The following is a 14229-nucleotide window of genomic DNA, read 5'->3' as shown; positions in this document are numbered from 1 at the left end:
TATAGTCCCCCAAACAAAATTACACCCTTTTATGACCCTAATTCTTCTTTACCACACAACAGACTGGAAACTAGATTTCAAATCTAACAAGGTTCTTCAGTCAAAATAACACCAGCATAAGTGATGCTGTAAAGACTCCCTTCTTTTATTCTTTTTGTCTGAAAAACCACGTCATATGTGAGTAGTATATAAGGTGACAGAAGATTTAATAAAAGTTGTATCCACTCTCTTGGTACACCTTCTGTGGATAACATAAGATGAGAGGGAGAGAGCACAGAACATTTTTCAACTTGAGATTTGTTCCAGACAAGAAGGAAAATTAAATGTTAAATCTGTTGTTTTCACTATAGGCTTTAGCATAAGATATCTTAGCTAAAAAAGTCCATAAATCCAACTGAAGTAATTGTATTATGGTAAAAAATGGGCACAGACTCTGGAGAAAAACAAGAACAGTTGGAGTTGATCTGGTTTGACAAGGTTAGTGACTAGGTGATCCTGGACAAGTTTTGAATGTGTTGAATTTGTCTCATCATTTTACAGATGAGAAAACTGTGGCCCAGAGAAGTTGAAAGACTTTCCCTTGGTCACACAGCAATTTAGATATAGAGTAGGGCCCCAAACCTAGATTTCTTTTTATTCCCAACTAGTCCAATACACTTTCCACAGTACTATCCCATTTCAAAATGTCTGTCAAGAGGTTGATCCTTGGAGATATTGACATTCACGTTACCATGTCCTTACTTTTATACCTGGCAAGAAATACCAGATTATTATATTTATCAAAAGTATATTCACTCTCACCATTAATTCTAATTAGGAACTTGATGCTGGTATGAATTGCTAAAATTTGTATCAGTTAGGATAGGCTAAATTGTGCTAGAAAAAATATCCTGTAATTTCAAAAGCTTAAAATCACAAAGGTTTATTTATGGTTCATGATACATGTCCATCGTGAATCAGTAGAAGCTCTGCACCACTGCACTAGTCGTTACTCGGAGACTCTGGATGATAGAACTGCCTACACCTTGAACATAGCTGGTGGCCACAGAGGGAAAAAGAGCTCCAGAGGGTCTCATCCTAGCATTGAAAAACTCCAGTCTGGAAGTGGCACAGAGAATTTCTGCTCACAATTCTTTGTCAACAGTGGCCTCACCCAGTTAAAAGAAAGCCAGGTAGTGATATCCTACTCTTTACTAAGAAGAGAGGGAGAACTAGTTATAGTTGGTGAGCAGTATTAATGACCATCCCATGATCTGTGATGCATTATGGCCCTGTAAAGGGCTGAAAATCGTTAAGATTCACTAATATGAAAAAATTCCCAACTGTGTAGACAAAAATACTCTATAAAATTGTCACCATTTGAAGAGATACTGTCAGTGATTTGTGCTTAAATATTAGTTTTTTCAATCTTCAAGCATTCTCTAAACTTATGATAGGCATAAACATAGGACTGTAAATTTTTGGCAGGCATAACTGTTCTTCCCTACCAGTTTCCTTTTTACTTCCTGACGTTTTCATCCTTGAACTCTGAAGACAGATCCATAGCTGTCTTTATCGTTCTTGGAACTCTACACACAAATCTTTCTGACTAGCCCTTTTGCTTAGTTTTTTTAGCTGGCCGATACACTGGTTCTTAACTATACAAGATGTCCTCTGTTGGAGTTGGAGTTGGATCATTTGATTACACGAAACAGCAATAAAATATCATATAGATAGGAAGTTTGAGTGATATTGCATGGAGAGAGGAAGTTAGCGCAAAAGTGACAAAGAGAGAAAATATGAGGAAAATGGTGGGGGACGGAGAGAGGAGAGGCATTTAGGCTAGGCTTCATTAGAAATGGTGGAATTAATATGGTTATCTACTAAGATTAAAAAGCAAGTCCCTAAAAGAATAAGATATTTAGTGCTAGTGCCAGAGCAGTAAAATCATCGATTTCTCTTTATCCCTTCCATTTATCTTAGTTAGAAACAATCTCAGATATTACTACTCATTTCACTCCAAGAAGGCAGTGGTCTCCCATTTGGCACCGTGTTATCAAGGTTCTTCTATTCTCTGGCCCTGGCAGGAACACTCAGGGAATGGGGGCTGAGCTCAGTTCTCATAGATTTAGTCCCTAGGAAGTGACTACAATCACTAGATTTCATTCAAACAGGCCTAATAAGTATTTTTCCTACGGAATAGTCCCCAAATTATACTAGCTTCCCTAAAAATCAAAGGGCAGAATTGTCAAGAGATTCAAATATTGTTTTAAGACCTCCCACTAAAAGAAAAATGAGTACTCTCTCATTTTCTTTTGCATTTTTTAACCACCGTTATCTTTCCATGTAGTGTACTCTCTTTATTAGTTCTACAACAGATTCCCTGTGACCACTGACTAAACGTTTATATTGATATATTTTTTCAGTGCTAGAAAGATTAATTAAAAAACTGAGTTTTTGTTTGTTTTAAACGTATCTTTCAATGACAGAAAGTATGTTTGTTAAATGGAATTAAAATGAAATAAACCAGATGACTTGGGCTGGCTTTTACTTACTTCTGAAATCCTTGAAACCAAGAAGTAATGTGAATAGCTTTATACTTCTACCTTTTATTGTTGGGATAAAGGTTCATTCATCTACAATGTAATATTCAATGTGCTGATAATAATATTTATTTGTAACTTGGGAAAAATTCAAAATTAGGTAACTTAATGCCTGAAGGGAGATCTCTTAAAGTGAATGCAATGCATGTTCTATGGAAATATTTTTGCCATAAATATCAGTGTCTTTACGGTAGTAAAATCATTTGTTTTATACTTATGGCTAGAATTCACCCCCCTTTCTTTTTTTTTCATCTTGGAATGGCCTTCTTTTAATGTGTCTTGTTTTAAGAATACTTTTATAGCAGGGTAGTGGTGAAATAAAAACATGTTACAAATTTTAAAAAATTATAAAATTTATTTGAATAGGTGGTTGAAGTTTGAAGAAGATGTGGAAGATGGAGGGGAAAGGTGGAGCAAGCCTTATGTGGCTACTCTTTCACTGCACAGCTTGTTTGAGTTGAGAAGTTGTATTCTGAATGGAACTGTGTTGCTGGACATGCATGCCAACACTTTAGAAGAAATTGCAGGTACATCCTTTTTTCTCCTTAGTCTATTTCACACTTATGGGTACAGCTGATTTTTTTAATTCCCTTTTTCTTATAATTCTATACACGTGTGACCTTTAGGAAAGTAATTCTCATGATCAGTGTATGAGACCTCAAAAATAACTTTGTTTTACCACCTCATTTAAGATAAAAGAAGTTGAATCTCAAAGAAATATGGTCTAACATGCCAGTGGCAAGTCTAGAACAAGAATCTATATACCTTGGTTTCCATTTAGCATATATTGTTTTTCATCATCATATGTAATTAGACTGTCACCATTAGAAAATTGAAGGAAAAATCCATAAAGCTAGAGATTGATTTTTTTCAATATTCAAATACATGAAATAGCCAAATGAAAAAGTTTCAGTAATTAGGAAAAATGTTAGCTTAGGATAGAACAGAAAGGTATGGCCATTTATTTTAAACTGAATTAAAAATCTTGAATTCCAGAGGAGGCCAAGTGATGAAGTTTACATTAGTTTATAATTGAAACTATGGCTTGCGTCTGGGATGAATGATTTGTACTAGAAGTCTATTATGGCTATATCACACAAGCAGTTATATTTAGGAAGCATCTTACTGTTACTCTGCAAATAAAAGCAAAGAACTCCTATATCTTTTCAGCTGGAAGACAAACATTTTAGTAAAAACAAAATAATACAAAAAAAACACAGAAATGAGTTTTGAAAGGGTATAAACGAAATGGTTACTGGAGATTTTTAAAAATAAAAACAAAGCTAGGACTCAGGCAGTTTTAAAAATTCCTAGTTCAGAAAAACATAAAAGCAGTTCCATGTGGAATTTATTTGTGGAGTAGAAAGACTTCAGAGAGACTTCAGTGTCTTAATTATATTGTAGAGATGGGAAAAAAACCCAAAACACTCTGTGTGTTTTTGGATCACGTAAACGAGAAAATATTGTATTAGAAAAATAATGTATCTAATTTAATCTTCAGAATAACCTCATAAAGTAAGTGCATTCCCATATTTCAATAAGAAAATAGAAATTCTGAAACTTTCATGGTTCCAGTTCCATTTAAGGGCCTCTGACTTTAAGCTCCATGTTCCTTCTATTACACTACAACTACTGTCTGAAGAAAGAGATGGCTTGAAGTGGTTGTTGTTAATTCCTTTAAAATTATTTATTTGGCTGTTGGTGCTGATAGGCATACATACATTGCAATATGTGTGAAAAAAAAAGTAAGCATGGAGAGATATTTTGGCTCACAATATTAAGCACAAACAAAAAAAAACACACACAAAAGAAACAGGAAAGATGAGCTTTCCTCCCCTCAGTTTCATACAACACTTATAAAGAGATTACACTTTAAATACAGAACTAGAGCCTAACATGGAAATTAGCAAACTTCCTGAGAACGCTGGTATAGTAGCCATCCAATTCAATTTCCTAGCTTTACGTTATGGGGTATTGCTGATACCCAATAAAAATATTTATGTTTTAATTATGAATGAAATGGCTGGGTTCTTCCTAGTACTTTGCAGTTTAGGAAGCTCTTTTTAGTAATTCTACAACTATCTTTTTGATATTCAAAACAAACTTGGGGCTTAGTATTATTATTGTTATCCTTCATAAATAAAGTGACTCAGAAGGTTAAAGGTCTTGCCCAAAATAAGGAGTTTATTTCTGCTACTTATGTCAGTGATGGCATTACCTTTGAAAATGGATTAATTCAAATGAGTTTTGGATTGGCTGTATGTAATGAAGCTGTCAAATTCCTCAACCAGGCAAAATTAGCCTCAGAAAATTCTCTTCATAGTTTTACCAGGCTTTAAATTTCTTAAAACATGTAATTTCTAATGCTTTCTTTAGGAATTTATTTCTACCAGGAAATATTCTCCTGTTATAATTTGACTAAAACTCTGTTGTTTATCACTTTAGCTTGGTTTTGTTGTCTAAACTTATGCTTCCTTTCCCTAAACCTGCCCTCTTCCCCAAGCTCAACTGTAGAATATGTAAAGGTTGTTAGCTCTGTTGAATCTAGCTTTTTAAAGCAAATTACATTTTCTAAGTCTATTCTTACAAATGAAAGTAGTTCAGTGGAAGTCTCAATATCCCAAATAGGTTTTTAGTATTCTTTCTTCTCTTCTAATTAGTCTGTATTTTTCTGCCTCCAAAGTAGACCAACTTTTTTAATGTCCCATTTTCAGTGTACAACAGTGTAAACTGCCATTCAGAAAAGGTCAGTAGTTTAGAGTTAACACCACGTAGAAAAATAGGATTACAAGTACCTGTGTTGATCGTTGTTTCCTTAGGTTCCTTTTCAATCATTAATGAGAAGAGATTCTCTCTCTTTGAGTAATTTTAATTTGGTGTATTTAATCCAAAGGTATTTATTTCTGCCCTCAATAAAATCTCATTAATAAATTTTCTCTGATAGCTTGTAATTATTTTTATTGTTTACTTATTGATATTTTTACTTTGTGACAATTTAGCTGTATTACGAAGTTTGTAGTAAATGTTTTACATTTTGAAGACTTCTAACTTTGTATTTTCACATCCATTACTATATTTTATTATCACAGAAACCTTATGAGGTAGGGAAGAGACTATTTCCTACATTTTATAAATAGATAAATAGAAAGTGATACATTACAGGTAACACTTGCAGAGATGGGAATAATTTCTTTTGATTAATCTATAATCATAAATTTTGTTTTTTTCTATTTCATGATAATTTGGGACCATAGTGATTAACTTTAAGATTTGGAACTTTTTCTTCACCTCTTATTTATCATACTTTTCTATATGTTAGGCAGTTACTAATGTATTAGTCGCTAGTTTCTGTTTTGCAAAAGCTAGATATAATAGTTTATCTTTAAGGGCTCTAAGCCCTAGTCCTTTGCAAATGCACAGGCTCTGCAGCTTAATGTTTTCTAGACATTTCCTAGTAGAGGAATATGACCCAGATATTGTTTTAGAATGGTCAAGGATTTTTATATCAATGTTCTGATATGTTTTTAATAGACTCTTAAATAATTCTTTAAAGAGATTTTTGTAGACTTAGCAGGAGAAAATCCCATTTGTATCTGGCAGGTCTGTCAAGAATTTCTGGTGTAATTAAAGTAGGATTTTCTTTTGGATAAAGTTAATTTAAAAGTGTCTATTTCCCAATGTTTTAAGGAATTCAGAATAAATTTAAACTTCTTCCTTCAAAATATTACTTAACTTTTCAAATCCAAAATTCTCCAGATATATTTTCTTATCCTGATTTATTCTGATATGGAGATTAATTGTATTAAAAATGCTTCTCAATTATATTCATATAAATTATAGGAAATTTTACGGTTTATGTTAATCTCTTAAATTCAGCACTGTAAAGATTAATAATGGAAATATTACCTCTGTAGTGTGTCTACTTTAACCTATTGCTGTCAATGAGGGTAAGATATTAAAACCAAACCAAAGTTAGTACCATGGACAGATTAACAATCATAGTTCTCAACTCATTAAAACAGATCTTGCTGTTTAAAATCTTTCATCAAAGGAAAAATCCACAGTTTGCTCCACTGAATATAATCTGCAGATTTGGGAGTATGTTAATAGCCATATATATATATTTTAATGCCTATGCTATTACCATCCTTGGTCTGGAAAGTAAGTTTTCTTATGGTAATTTACATTTTTATTACATACACTCCTGTTAGTAGTGTCAACCAAACTGTAAAATTTAGAACCCCCTATTGCCCACTTCTCCCCCAGCATCTTTGAAGACAATGGATTTTTAAGACAAAGCAATTATACGATCATCTTTAAAGAAGCAGAGATTTATATAGAGTCTGTAAAATCTCATGGTCTCTAGAGGCTTTCATTCAATAGTCAAATGGATTGATCATGACAAAATAGTTGCCTGATTAAGATGAAAAGTATTTTTTCACTTTCTGAGGTTTTTCTACACAAATACTGCTAGTTTTTCTGGAGCCTGTTTAGTGCTAGAAGACTGTGACCAATTTATCCCTTTTCTTCTTGCTTCTTCTCTTATCATCCAGATCCTGGCATTGAGCTTTGGCAGGCTGGACTGTATTATTTAGGCATCATAGCCTGCTGAGATTGTTGGTCTTGACTCTGGGCCTAAAGCCATTATGGCCCATTATCCTTTCTTACTTTTCAAGGTTAATACTAATATATATTATAGTGGTGAAGAGCACAATGTAAGTGATTAGTGAATCACACTTGCTTTGATACTTAAATTTCACCTTAGCATAAGTTATATTCTTAAGCAAGTTGATTAACTTTTCCAGTTCATTAAGACATTGGTTGGTCATGTTATACCTTAGAGGAGTTTGCTATGTATTTCTGCAACTAATGAGCAGACGAGTGTTCTTTTCTATTTATCTTATGTAACTGTTTTATATAAAGACGTTATCTCTGAAAAACTTTGAAGCTAGTGACTTATTTTTCATAGTGCTTAGGCCTGGAAAGATGTGCTTTGATAAGAATGAAAACTATAACCATGTGCATGTTTTATTACATGATTAATTTTTATTCTGATTAGAATATTGAACTGGGGATACATATCATGGTTTACAGATGAAACTGCTGCATGATGGTACCCCTTTGGTGTCTGAATAATCTACTTTACAGCTCCTATCATGAAATATATAATACATATTTTATATACATTTTTCCATCTTAGCAAGGTTGCAGTGTAAAGTCATGTATGTGGACAATTTATCATTTCCTTTATTTCAAATTAATCCAAGGGTTTTATAACTACTGATCTCAAAAAAACTGAGATATAAGTTTAAATATTCTATACTATCATACATTTTCAGAACTGGAAGAGACTTTGGAGGTAATTATAGTGGACATTATGGCTGACTCCCAGACATTCATTCTACCTCTTTCCATTGTAAACAGCCAAGTGATAGAACAAAGTTGGCAAATTATGCTCTATATGCAAATATGGCCACTGCCTGATTTTGTTAGGCATGTGAGCTAAGAATGGTTATTATATTTTATATGACTGAAAAATAATAAAAAGAAAATCAATATTTTGCAACATGAAAATTATGTGAAATTCTAATTTTAGTGTCCATAAAAAAGTTTTATTGAAACACAATTATGGTAATTTGTGTACATGTTGTCTATGGCTACTTTCATGCTATAAAAATGGAGTTGAGTAGTTGTGGCAGAGATTGTATGGCCTGCAAAGCCTAAAATATTTATTATCTGGCCCATTACACAAAAGGTTTGTCTACCTCTGGTTTAGAGAAATGACTCCACAGTGAAGGGCAGTTCTTGATTAGTCTAAGCCAACTGGGGATCCCATCTTCTTTGTCAGTGATTGGCTCAGCATGGACAGGACTATGTCAGTTGAGCTTAGAATTTTTCCTGGGTAGGGGAAAAAGGACTTTTCTTTTAAGAAAAAGTCACAAAAAGGCAAAGAATCTCTGATATGAACAAAGATGTGTATCTCCTTGTTGCTGCTGGCACCCACCTTATGACCATAAAGAAAATAGCCTGAGGTTAAAGCTCACACCTCGAGGAGGGGGAAGCTGACAAAATCACAGAGAAATGGAGTTAAATCCAACCTAACTTTGATTTTTCTGTTAGGTAAGCCAGTGAAATTTGTTGTTTTAGATAGTTTGATTTGGGTTTTCTGTTATTGATAAATCCAACTTTGCCTCTGCTTGATACACTATTATAAAATACAGATAAATGATTTAAAACCAGCAAAAAATTTAAACCATGAGCCCATAACCTACTTAAAGGAAATCGCAAAGAAAATCTTGTACTGGGAAATATTTACTGAGGGCCTCAATATTCCAATCAGTGCATTAGGTGCCTTATGTCCTGGCAACAATGCTGTTATGAGATAGCTATTACCTCTGTCTTAGAAATAAGGACACTGCGACTATTCAACTTTACAAGGCCACACAGCTGGAATGTGGGACAGTGATCCAAGTCTGTTTCCCCAGTCGTTTCCTTTTCACACTGAAGGAAAACATTATTTGGAAAGGATGATTCTGCTAATTTTCAAATCTTCAGTGTACTCAGTGGGGCAGCGGGAGAAAATGCATTGTAATCTGCTTTACATAAGGAATTAGCACCTCAGAAAATCAAATAGAGTTAATATTTGATCATATGAAAGCAGATTAATTACACTGAGGTTTATTGAGGTGATCTTTGTATTACCAAGAACTCATCTACTCATTTTCTAGGCATTTCTGACACATATGGTAAATATCAATCTGCTTAGTTATAGCCTTCTGAAATCTCACCTTTTATTCTTTGTTTTATGGGTATAGAAGGTTTTCTAAAATATAAACACATTATCAAGGAAGGTTTGAGAGGACTGACTTTATATTAATGTGAAAGAATTGTTTACTCTCCAAATGCAACCAGCTAGGTAGTTGCCTAAGCCTCCTTGCATCAGATTTTAACCGATGGACCTAAGGAAGAAACATGGAAATTATTCTCTACTAGAAAAAGGGAGGAAAACCATATTAAAATATATGTATGAGACTTTTTAATTTTAAACATGCTAATCATATTTATATTACTCCTGATACTATTCCCTCTCGTCAGTGTGAATAATGGAGAACATAAAGCACTTTGTTCTCGATACAACTATTCCTGTTTGAAAAATAAAACTCCTTAAGATCATTACATATTTAAAAATGAATGGTTTATTTTCCCAAATCTTTCTTGTGTAGCATTTCTACAAAGAAAGACAAACTTCTGTTTCTAAGACCATACTTAGAGATTTTTTAAAGGAATTCATTCCTATTTTAAGAGGAATAATATTATCTAGGGTGTGCATATTTGGACTCAGTGGTTCACTACTGGAACATTACAGGAAAGCTGTGCTCATTTTCTTTCTGCCTTCACTCTTCAGATATGGTCCTTGATCAACAAGTGAGCTCAGGTCAGCTCAATGATGATGTACGCCACAGGGTCCATGAGGCACTGATGAAACAGCATCACCACCAGAATCAGAAAAAACTCACCAATAGGATTCCCATTGTTCGCTCCTTTGCTGATATTGGCAAGAAACAATCAGAACCAAATTCCATGGATAAAAATGGTAAATATTTCTTTATTGTACTCTTATCGTTTATTATAGTTGTCTGAAATATCAAAGTCCTTTAAAATATGTTTTACTTGAAAATGATCTATTGAAATTCAGATTGTTGTGGTAGAATTGTTTCTTTTCATATTCATGTATTGTTTTATTATCAGGCATCAAACTGTAGAAATTTTATTAACAAAGATTTAAAGTTTCCTGAAAGGCTCATGAAAGAATGCAAGGGAAATTTTATCTAATAAGAAGTTATACACTCAAATGTGGCAAACATAAACTGAGTGTCAATTGCATCACAAATAAGGCTCCAGTCTTTGTCTCATAGCTTGAGAATGTAATGCAATGCTTTGACGTAAGGTCTTTTAGTTAAAATGAATAATGATCAACATTTAGTGATTGTGGAAAAAAAGATATTGGCTTCATGTTGCTCATGGTCAACAAATCCCTTTCTAGATTACAGTTGAAAAGAACAGCTAGTGCATTACTTGTGTCTCTACTTATATTAAGCCCGATTTCTAGTTCATGGGCTCGTCGCTCTTTGCAGTACTACACCATCAATGTCCATGGGGCGTCTGCACTTACCACCTTGGCTCACCAACATAGATGAGCCATTATCATTTGATAGTAAACAACCATTGATAGGAATTGATAGAAAACAACCATTGTTTTCTAGCAGTCATTCATGACTTACTTCTTGGCAATCATGAAGCAAAAACAGTGTTTCTAGTTTTTTATCCTTTCTTCTGTATTTTGTTCTCTCTTTGCATCCATTTGACCCTTCATCTTTTACATTAAGGAAATTGCTTAGAAATCTCTTATCATTCATCCTTTCCATCAGTCTTGTGAAGGAAAATGAAGTTATCATAAGGATGCTATGAATTGGTTATACTTCCGCTAGCTATAAAAGTTCCCAGTTTTAAAAGATACAAATTAATGAAAAGTAATTTCAAATGTTTTACTAGAAAGACTCTGATTTCCACAAATAGACTAAGCATATGTATTGACAGCATGGACTTTATGTAATTTCACTCCTATTTTCAAAAGCTTCAGAGATGCTTTATATACAAATGCATGAAAATGAGGTTTTTTTCAGATTCTGCTTTAATGGGAATTTTTACCAGTTTTCATACTACTGAATCAAATATATACAAGTAGAATAAATACTTTAATAAATCAATAATGATGGTTAGATGTACTGTTGTCTCAGAACACAGAACTAGTTCTAAATAATTTTTGAAATACTCATTTGATATTTTTTAAAAACCTTCAATGACTGAATGTGTAAATCGTTGTTATATTGAAGACTCTGTAGTTGTGCATATATTAAGTTCAATAAAAGTGTTATGAGTGCTTTACGGTATATACCAACTTGTATTTGTAGATCCCACTGGATATTCTGAGGATTTATAACTTGCTTTGAATTACATCATATATTTAAAATATATTCATATTCTAAATCACAATTTGCTTTAAAATATGTTATATATGAAAATGATAAAATGAAGCTTTTATATTCTGAAACTTATTATAAATATAGTACTTTTATTATGCTTACAACACTAGCATGTATTTGATATGATGATATTAAGAAAACAGATTAAGATATTTACGAATTTTGACTATGGACTTATGTCTATGTGATTCTAAAGACCTTATTAAAATATTCTCATTAACTAAATCTCTATGAATGCAAGCACATTTTATAAAAATAAACTTCTGCCTTTATTTCATTTACCTTTACTGGAAATCAGACCATAAAATACATGTCTATGAGAATGTTATGTGTTTATTCAAAGATGCAAGGATTTTGGGTTGTGAACTAGCTGTATATCTCAAACTTCACTGGGGATAACGTTTACTATCAAATGATTTTATTGCATTATGTTTTTGGAGGGAAGAGGGTACTGAATTCACTGGATGAATTATTTTTTGTAATGTCATGTAGACCTGGACACACTGTTTGTTACAGCTCTAAACTTTCATTAAACATAAGAAGAGGTGACAGAATTATAGCTTTAAATCGTAAAGTCCACATATAGATACATATACATACAGAGGTTTTCTTTTTTTTTTTTTTAATTTATTTATTTAATTTATTTTTGGCCGCACTGGGTCTTCGTTGCTGCACGCGGGCTTTCTCTAGTTGCCATGAGTGGGGGCTACTCTTCCTTGCGGTGCACGTGCTTCTCATTGCGGTGGCTTCTCTTGTTGCAGAGCATGGGCTCTAGGCACGCGGGCCTCAGTAGTCGTGGCACGAAGGCTCAGTAGTTGTGGCTTGCGGGCTCTAGAGCGCAGGCTCAGTAGTTGTGGTGCAGGGGCTTAGCTGTTCCGCGGCATGTGGGATCTTCCCGGACCAGGGCTTGAACCCGTGTCCCCTGCATTGGCAGACAGATTCTTAACCACTGCGCTACCAGGGAAGTCCCCAGAGTTTTTCTGAGAGCCTACTTTTTGTCTTATTCAGGCAATTGCTTAGTTTTTCTGAAAACTAGAATATGAGTAGTTCTGAAATGATTCTGTCACCATCTGTACAACCAGCCTTTATCTGAACACATACAGATCCTTTTGAGGCATACATTAAGGTAATAAAAACTTGGAAACATTTCTAATAAGATTCATATATCCAATTAAGTATTGTTGGAGAAGTGGTTTCCTAAACCTAGGCTTATAACACCTCCTTGTGACTCTGTTTTGCTTCCTCAAACACTTTGCATAATTATGTGTGTTAAGAATGCTGAAAATGTGAATAGACTTCACCAATTTAGAAATAAATCTCCTATCCAGAAGTGAAAAGAAGTGTGAAAGACCTTTATTACTAAGGTTCTCAATCTACTTATGAACTCTAACAACTGATAAACTCTAGATAAACAAACAAATCAAAATTCATAGCTGTAAATATAGATTTGACATTCTGCTTCAAAATAGTCAGTAGAGATTTAATCTTTTTGTGCAGTAGTACAGAGAGATACAGAAGGATTTCAATACATCCAAAATGGTAAAAATAATATTCCCATTATTAAAAAAAGAAACTCTTCAGTAGAGTATATCAGGCAAAAACTGACCTGTTTTAAAAATTAAGATTATAGATTAGGAATTAAATAGAGTGAGTATCTTCTAGAGACTTGAAAACAGAAAACATTTTCCTTGCCAAGCATAGGGATGGAAATAAACCCCCTCTTGTTTAATATACCTTTTACTTTAGAAATGAAACAATTGAAATTCCCTCAGAAAACAAACTGATGCTTATATACAGAACTCTAAAAGAGTCATATAGAATAAAGTTTCTACTGCCTTAGTTGACCTGTTCCTTGAACATGCTACCTTGGTAGTAGTCCCAAGGGTTAAACATTCAGATATTTCAATCTGAAGACCAAATGGGGTTCTTTCCCATTTTATAGATTAGATTTACAAGATAGTGATTTTCTTGCTTCTCTCCTCCATCTGCACTATTTTGTTTATTACATTTTTAGTGCTTTGTGATAATTTGTCAATCACTCCTCCAAATACGCTAGCTTAACTACTTTGTATAATTTTTTTCTTGGTGTACTGCACATTCTCTTAAGGGCTAAGATGCCGGATGCTATGGATTCACCAGGCATTTTTAATGCCACCATGCTGTGTTTAACTTTCACGTTTCATTAAGCATCAAAACTGTGAGAATTAAGTGCCTGATTCTGATGTTTCAATAAAAAGTGATAGCTACATTTGGCAAAGCAACAGCAAAAAAATAATAGAAAAATCATATCTTCTTTAACATTAGAACTCTGAAAAGGATGTTGTGGAAACTACTTAAATATATCAAGAATATTTGAATAATTTCTTGAAACTAGAAGGACTTTCTAAAATAAAAATAAGACTTTTGTTTTTAATGATCTAGAAAGCAAGATATACCAGTATTTGTATTCATCATTTAGGTCATACATTCAATTTTATTTGAGACTTTTGCTTACAAGTCTATTCTAAAATATTATTATACTTTTGATAACCTTTACATTAAAAAAATAACTTAAGACTCAGTTTCCTTAGGTGTAGGGTGTCTTCATTCCACTGTTTCCTTTA

General features: G+C 33.3%; 1 protein-coding gene across 16 annotated transcripts in view; it reads left to right on the top strand.

The window, feature by feature from the left end:
• Positions 1–14229, top strand: part of SLC4A10 (solute carrier family 4 member 10) — a 301395-nt gene that overhangs the window by 164580 nt on the left and 122586 nt on the right. For 15 of the 16 annotated variants that reach the window (XM_029224937.1, XM_029224936.1, XM_029224932.1 and 12 more), the window contains 2 exons: positions 2949–3109; positions 9988–10176. In XM_029224937.1, coding sequence (XP_029080770.1) covers positions 2949–3109; positions 9988–10176 — 350 coding nt within the window. Of the gene's footprint in view, positions 1–2948; positions 3110–9987; positions 10177–14229 lie in introns of those variants that run through there. The other variant, XM_029224942.1, reaches the window with a different exon arrangement.

The sequence above is a fragment of the Monodon monoceros genome, unplaced genomic scaffold, assembly GCF_005190385.1.
Source record: "Monodon monoceros isolate NGI ecotype Baffin Bay Population unplaced genomic scaffold, NGI_Narwhal_1 Super_Scaffold_16, whole genome shotgun sequence".
NCBI lineage: Eukaryota > Metazoa > Chordata > Mammalia > Artiodactyla > Monodontidae > Monodon > Monodon monoceros.
The sequence above is the reverse complement of the archived record's forward strand: the minus strand, read 5'-3'. Positions and strand labels throughout refer to the sequence as shown.